This window comes from Salvelinus namaycush, chromosome 10 (genome assembly GCF_016432855.1).
Source record: "Salvelinus namaycush isolate Seneca chromosome 10, SaNama_1.0, whole genome shotgun sequence".
NCBI lineage: Eukaryota > Metazoa > Chordata > Actinopteri > Salmoniformes > Salmonidae > Salvelinus > Salvelinus namaycush.
Genome location: NC_052316.1, coordinates 11862557 through 11870887, shown reverse-complemented (window position 1 = coordinate 11870887; position 8331 = coordinate 11862557). Strand labels below are relative to the sequence as shown.

General features: G+C 42.6%; 1 protein-coding gene across 1 annotated transcript; it reads right to left on the bottom strand.

Annotated features, from left to right (window-relative positions):
- Positions 1 to 7353: 7353 nt before the first annotated feature.
- On the bottom strand, positions 7354 to 8060 carry sid1 (secreted immunoglobulin domain 1). Its single transcript, XM_039003089.1, has 2 exons — positions 8012 to 8060; positions 7354 to 7703 (listed from the first exon to the last, which is right to left on the bottom strand). Exons 1-2 carry the CDS (start codon positions 8058 to 8060, stop codon positions 7354 to 7356), a joined length of 399 nt encoding a protein of 132 aa, XP_038859017.1.
- Between the last annotated feature and the right edge of the window lie 271 nt (positions 8061 to 8331).

The window sequence follows — 8331 nt, the reverse complement described above, 5'->3', positions numbered from 1 at the left end:
TCTAGGAGGGATTAAGGGCTGTTCAGACCGACGCCTCATATTTTTAAAAGTACAATTATGAAACTACTTTAGAGCAATTATAGCCAGATTGACTAGTATTTCTTATTAAACAAAACATTAGTAAGTCTGGTTGTGTCTAGATTAGAGTATAACCATTTCAGTTCATTTTGTTTCATACTGTAATGTCCAAAACAAAGAAATTACTTTGTCTAGCTGTGAAAATGAATATGAGATGACCAATGAAAAGAATTTGCTCTCCTAGAGTAGAACTCTCCTAGAATGCAAAAGTGCATATCGCCCCCTCTCCATGTTTCATGCATCGTTTGGTGTACACGATTCTCAGAATGCAGACTTCAAAAAGGTGTTTGCTGGACTTATAGGTAGGGCCTTCTAGTGATTGGACAAATTCCACAGTAGCTCCGATGACCTGTATGATGCACGTGACACCACAATTGGCTTCCAATTAAGAATTGCCAACTGTGCAAATGTTTACACTTCCCATGTGGTTATCACCTGACACTTTAGTTATGTCGGATGTTCCCTGGGGCTGAACTGAAACCATCAATCTTCCACTCAGACTATGTACAATTATAATGCATTATAAGACTTCGTAAACACGTCATAAACACGTTCATACCCCTAAAATGGCTTACAATCATTTCACAATGATCCTGTTTAAATCACATTTATTTTCAGTATTTTGTGAATTTTGGGGTTATTGATACTTTGGCCAACCTATCTAGATTCAGTGTTCAGATTGCAGTATAGTGATGATACCTGTTCCTATTTTCTGTGAAATTGATCATGTTCTACCCATGTTTACTAGTGTATTGATCCATAATCCTTTAAAGGGGGCAGTCGACAGTTGAAACCCCCCCCCCCCCCCCCCCCCCCCCCCCCCACTGTTTTGGTAAAAAGCTGAGGGACGGGACTGGATGAAATAACCACTCTCAAATAGTAGTGGTAGTGGGGGTAGGGAGTGGGTGATGCTGTAGGTGGTGCATTGTACTACATCAACACACTGCCCTTGCAAATCTTTGGTCAAGACTAAAATAGTGCACCTCAGTTCCTCTGAGCTGGTCAAAGGAGTTTATCCCTGCTCAGGCGCTTTCATAAGTAGGATTTGTTGGAATGAGGCCAAGAGGTTATAGAGCATAAACTAGCTTCAAAATGAGGTTTATGCAGAGCTAACTAACATCTCCCCTCTCTCCTTTGCTAACACACTTAATACAAAACCGGTTCCAATCATACTGACTTTCAGGCTTAAAACACGACTGGTATCTTGTTTACTACATTCCTCTACTCTGGGAGGACTACTTCTGCAGCTGAACAACATGGCTGCAGCTTCTCAGGCACACAGACAGGGTTCAGCTGTGGAACGCCAAGAGCCCAAACGGTAGAGCAGGCCTGCAGGCAGCCAGGCCAGTGGAGTCCGACAACTGTTGTCATTGAGGGCCACTAATAATAACCACATTTGACGTCAGCAGTCGCATGTCAACACATTTAGCTGCGGCATGTCTCACTACTCATTCATTCTACTCACTATTCGGGTACACACACCTGAGATTGCACTGCATGATCTAAACCTATGAAAGGGAATACATCCTTATCTTCAGTGGGGATTCGGAAGGTTGCCAGTGGGTTGGGGGGCTATTTAGCATAGCTACTTTGGTCTGGAACTTTCCTTAGAAAAAATGAAAAATGTTGTTTGTTTGTTTTGCAGGACATCCCAGCAGATTGATGTAATGAACTGCAGACAAAGGCCCACGTCTTGTCGAAAACATCTTTTACAGTTTAAATCAGCCCTTTAATGAAGCCAGAAAGACCAGGCCTTCGTTTCTATTTTCTCCCTGATCCGACCACCGACTGGCATCATACAGATCCCGCCGTCTCCTTTCCATCCTCTCAGCACTTTAGGTTATCGAGGCCACGGGCAAACCCTCTCCCTCCGTAGTGAAAACGCCACTGCCTCCAATAGGGCTGGCAAGCCTTGGGATAGGGAGTGAGCGTAACGTGTGTGTGCGTGCGTGTTTGTGTGTGTGTGTGTGTGTGACTTCTCAGAATGTGTGTGTGTGTGATTAGGGTGAGAAGCCAGTCATAAAAGACTGCAGTGTCACACGGCTAAATAGTCGACATAGCTCCCTGTTTAGCTGTCTATAAGCCCCTCCCTCCCTTTCACTCTCCGTCTACAACTCCCATAGCTATGCAGTACATAGCTCTCATCCCCACAGCCAATCAGGGAGGGCTGAGCAGAAAGGTACTTCTTGCTGAGTCAGACAAACCAGAAGAACTATATGTGCTTACTGACCTCTTCCTTAGAACAACCCAGATGCAGTGACACTGATGTGGCGCGCACTGTTTGTTCCCTGGTGTCTCTAGTAGACGTGCAGCTTGGCTCCACGACCACGTGCAGATCTAGGATCGGATAACCCCACTCCTATCCTGACCTTGGCCTTTCGGAGGTAAAAGGCAAAGCTGACCACAGATCAGTGCATAGGGGCAACAACATGCTTCACCAGTAGTTCACTCAATGACGTGTCTTTGCACGCTCGTTACGCTATATCTTGGGATGCGTGTCATCGATTTGCCATTAGAATCTACTGACTTAGTGTCAGAAGACGCACCCAAATCCCTGGTCACGTTAGAGTTATTGTGAAACCAGCGGGCTGCACTTGACAGTAAGATAAATTGGATGGGGGTTACTGCCAAAAAAACGTTCCCCTAAAGTAAACTGACCGATCCAGCCCATCCACTGCCCCTGTCACTTCCTGTTCGGGAACATACAGTATGGTGAGGATGTCTTTGTCGCCTTACAAATTGGAGGCCACAGGTCACGGACAGACAACACACACGACGTGCACGCTTCCCCATCCTATCTCCCACTCAGTACTTCCTCATATCTCCAGGGTTTTTCAACAAGTAGCCCAAATCTGCTGACTTTCCTAACACAGCAAGCAGTTAGCTGAGCTGCAACACCAAGGTCATTGGCTGATACTGGCAATTGGGGTGTTATGGTTAATTATTCATAGGAATCAGACTAGCAGGACAAAGGGCAAAATAAAGAAGTGGGTGTCAGACTTTTTGTATTTTATAGATGATGATATCACAACCTTATAAATTATATATTTTTTTACTTTCTGTATTTTATAGATGATGATATCACAACCTTATAAATTATATATTTTTTTACTTTCTGTATTTTATAGATGATGATATCACAACCTTATAAATTATTATTGAGAGGACGAAACAATAATTGGAATATCAATTAAAGAGTATTTGAACAATTCAGCATGTGCTTGATTAAGAAGTGCCGTTTTTTAAACCATTTATATAACAGCTTGAGAGAAAAACATTGTGTCAGTTGAAATCAGTGAGTGTGTAAAAGAGATGCCCTGCATAAGAACTTTACCGTCACCCAACACGACCACATCTCCTCCAACTTTAGGCTGGGAGCGCCCTCTTGTGTCAACATATAGTAATAGCAGCCAGGAAAATAACCTTTCACTAAAATACTCAAAAAAAACATCATGGCATTCATATTTTAATAAGTTTAAAGACTGTACATTAAATGCAAAGGAGGCTGTCAAGTACAGATCATTTTTGATAAATTAACAAACATTTGTAATTAAGTAAAATCCCTGCAAAGTGAGGACTGTGTTACATTTATATAAAGCTTTCCTTCATGTCTGGTTCCACACTGGTAGTAATTCTGTGGGTTCCAGTCCTTTCCAGACACAGTCCACAGTCCAGTAGCTGTGTACGTGCCATTGCTTCCCCTGGAACTCCAAACAACATTGTTCTCTGGGGTAACCACGGTGTTGTTGATCCACCAAATGATGTCCACCAGGTGTGTGTGTAAACCACTGAGGACACACACCAGCATAGGTGTGTGTGAAGCACCAGGGTCACTCCCGAATGAGGAGAGGATGAGTACAGATGGATCAGAAGGGTTCAAACCTGACAGGAGAAAGAAAGTCAACATGCATGAAGACTTTGGGCTGAAAAGGTGTGTTCGAACCAAACACTTGGAGAAGTCTTAGAACTCGCTTGAGCAAATGTTATTGAAGTACAGACAATTGTGAGCTCCTTTGTGTGAGAATGTGTCAATAACAATTAGCCTTCAAATACACATTGCAGCAAAAGGTATTACAATTCCAGCTTACCTTCTACAAAGAGCTGGATGCCCCTACTAAACACCACATCCTTTTGAGAGGGCTTCCCCCCATGTACACACCTGAGGAAAAACATGACTATCATTATCATCAGAACACTGCAAGAATGCAGATAGAATGAAGTGCAATCTGCATTGAAAGTTGAGCTGAAAGTTACCCCAGTAGTAGTAAAGTGAAACATAGTCCTGCTCTGTTCATTCTGGCTGAGTGGTTTGTTTCAGTTGGTGCTCTGGAGAGGAGAAAAGCCAACTGCCTGAGTCCCTTGAGGGTCTTGGTGTCTTGTCCTCCAGTATCATGCAGCTCTCTCCTCTCACACCAACGTGGTGTCAGAGCATTTCGTATGATTCCGTCTGTAAAACCGAGACACTCCATTTAGCATGACATGTTACGTTTCGTATTGGAATGTATTAAATCCATCATCCATTTCGTATCATATTAAGAATTATAATTTATATGATATATTTCGAATTGTAATTTGTTCAAAATGTTACCAATTGCAATTAGAACAATATGTTACGAATTGGCAAAACATATATGTTACAAATCCCCCCCCCCCCCCCCCATTTTTTTTTTACAAGAATAGACTACCAATCGCTGTCCATGGTGCTGAAATTGTGAACTGTCTATGCACCTGCATGCCTATCGATGATAGGCTTTCTGTGGTGCCAGGGCTTAATTTTGCTTTAGCTAATGGATAAGCGGTTATTGATAGGCCTATTTGGTCGTCATTTTATCATGTTATGCCTAAAGTTTGACAAAGCTATACACGCTGTGGCAATGCTGCCATTTTTAGACTGCTGGCATTAATGTAATTAGCCTACTTGTTCAGTAATTAAGTTGAAATTCAAATATTGCACATTGTAAAATAAATGTTAGATGCAACAGCATACTAATCAACTACCAATATAAATGTTTTGAATATACAGCTGTCCTGTATAGCCTACCTGCATAACATGAGCCGTCCTCTCGCTCTCTCCCAGCTTGGATAGAAAGTTGTGTAAAAATAGACTATTAATGCCAAATAATATAGTCAGTCCACCCTCAAAACACTAGCTTAATAGGGATTGTTTTATATGCAGTGTACTACTTATAACTACATACTGCATTTAGCTGCAAACAAAAATTATTCTTCCCTTTTTCTCCACAACTTCATAATATCCAATTAGGATCCTGTCTCATTGCTGCAACTCCCCAACAGGCTTGGGAGAGGCGAAGGTTGAGTCATGCATCCTCTGGAACATGACCTGCCAAACCGCGCTTCTTAACACCCACCTGCTTAGCCCGGAAGCCACACCGTTCAACTGACAACCAAAGTCAGCCTGCAGGCGCCCGGCCCGCCACAAGGCGTCACTAGAGCGCGATGAGCCAAGTAAAGCCCCCCCGGCCAAACCCTCCCCTAACCCGGACAACGCTTGGCCAATTGTGCACCGCCCTATGGGACTCCCGATCACGGACGGTTGTGACACAGCCTGGGATCGAACCAGGGCCTGTAGTGACCGTTGCGCCACCTGGGAGGCTTTATAAACTTTTGAAAATAAAAATGACATCAAATAGCCTAACAATGAGGGAAAAAATAGTCAGCTTGAGGACTATTTATTTATTTACTATTTATTTATTGCTGAACTCTGGATAATAGCCTACACAAATGTCAATATTCAAGGTCAATTAAATCAAATCAAATTAAATCCAACTAGAGAGACTCCTCTCGTGTCCTGAAGTCCTCCTTTTCTGTGTGCAAATGTTTTCGCCATGGCCTGTAGGTCCAGGTTGTGGGCCCGACTATTTTCTATACTGACTATTGCCAACCCAGACAGTCTTTCCTAAGACATTGTGCATTATATATCCATTGAGCAGCACACAACTTAAACGTAGTCGTGAATGATGCATGCCAAGATATATCAGAGATAAGGGGCTGTTGATATTGCAACCGCACAACTCAGATGCCGGTTAACCAGTATGAACGAAATCGCGAACAGATTTTTTTGTTCAACCCCTTACCAACTGTTGTCCGCTAAAGATGATCTGTTTGCATCCGCCAATCTATTGGCTGTCCGGTATGCAGACGACCTGTCCCCAGAGCTTCCTATACAGTTAATTCATCTCTTTCTGTAATGTGTTGAGGCCAGCACTTATTACAGGAAAACTCCACCCAAAAACAATATTGTTTCATTCGTCAATCGTTGACATAACTTGATTGTTGACAAGCAAAACATGGACTTTCAAGATATGTAACTTTCAAAATACAGAAATCATCCCGATATGATGCATTTAGCTGGGACTTAAGGTTAGGAGTTGGGTTAAAGGGTTAAGGGTTTAAGGTTAGGGGAAGGGTTAGCTAAAAGGGTTAAGGTTAGAGTTGGGGTTAGGTTTAGCTAATATGCTAAGTAGTTGCAAAGGAACTAAAAAGTAGTTAGTAGTTGCAAAGTTGCTATAATGCTAAAGTCGCCTGTGATAAGATTCGAACATGCAATCTTTGGGTTGCTAGACATTCAACAAAAAGCAGTTCTTCACCTCATATCTTTTATACAACATTTGAGCATTTAGCCCAATCGTTCTAAGAACCGTCAGTTCATCACTAATTAGGAGAATGTCAATAAATGATAGATTCCTATTTCCATCTTCTCGAAAGGTAATGTTAATAGCTAGACTCTCAGAACTAAGTTATTATAGAGGAAGGACACTGGTGCAGAGAGGAAATGTTGTGAAAAACTATCTGGGTGGAACATGAGTGTTTTCCCAAGGCACATGTTGCCCCCTTCTATATCAGGCTCAAAACAAGTAGATCAGTTATTCAGTTTGTAGGAGGATAGAAAAACAGGAAAGAACGGTTGGCACAAGTGCTTGTGTCTGAAACAGATGTACGACTTCTCCGGTTCTGCCCACGCTGGAGTATGGGGTGATTCTGACAGTGTCAATGATCTGTGGTAAACCACAATTCACTTTACATGATATGTTTCTGCCCTTCTCCCTTTCTGCCTACATTATAAATGTTAGTTAACCCAATATAAATAGTCCATGAAACCCCATAAAAGACACTCAGGAGATACAGCACTCTTAGAACATGACAACAACAAAACAACATCAACTTGAGTTTATTAGGAGCTGCTTTGGAAGACCAATACAGAGTAGCCTGTAGATACAGTACAGTTTTATTACATAGTACACCTCACATCCGTCTCTACAAATCAGTTGTTCTTTCAAATCCTTCTGTTAGTCCACAGAAATAAACAGCCATGTCATTCTCTTTAGATCCATGGATCAGTAACTGATGCTGGTGAAGTGGCCTGCTATCATTGGTCTGGACAGTGATCTTGTTGGGATGGAAGCCGTGGCCGTAGAGCACGTGGGAGGTGTTGGTCAGGCGGTAGCTGAGTACCAGTTCAGGCCTCTCTCCTTGACTCTGCTTGTACCAGCTCACAGTGGCCATGCTACAGTTAGTGGACAGAGCGCAGTCCAGAGTGGCATCCTCGCCCACTTTCACTGATAAGCTCTTCAGTGATACACCCAGGGACTCTCCCAAACGTACACCTGTAGAAAGTCACAGGAGGCAAATCATATAGGGCTACAGGCAGTGGCCCGGTCCAGATACAACCCCTAATAACTAGTTCCTCAAGTCAATTCTGATTGGAAAATGCATTCCATTTCATAATGTCTTGCTATGCCTACTGAACTGTCACTGCAACAAAGTGTCACGGTTACTGAAGGATTGTACCAGTACAATTTTAACTGACAGTAAAGCATTTAAATGCATTGAGGAACACAACCAACAAAACACTCAATGAGGTTATATCAAATGTTTAATATCTTTAACCATTGTTATTGTAAAATGTACTTACCATTCAGTATGATTGACAAGCACAACATGATTCTCCTTGTCACTTTCATGGTCGGATGCAGTGCTCGATTCTGTGAGATGATGAAAAGGAAGCTTTCGATCCGACTCCCTCGTAGACTCTGCTTGAGGTTTCTCTGGGGAGAAGTAGGCTGTGTTTGTTGGTCCAACTGAGTCTCACAGAGGAACTGCCTTCCAACACGTTGTGCACAAACTCATCAGACCATTTCAACCTCAGATGTGTCAGTCTGCAAAGGCAGCATTACCTTAACAGGCTGACCACTCCGCTCGCGTCGCGTGCGTGAGCGTTGCAAAATTAATTTA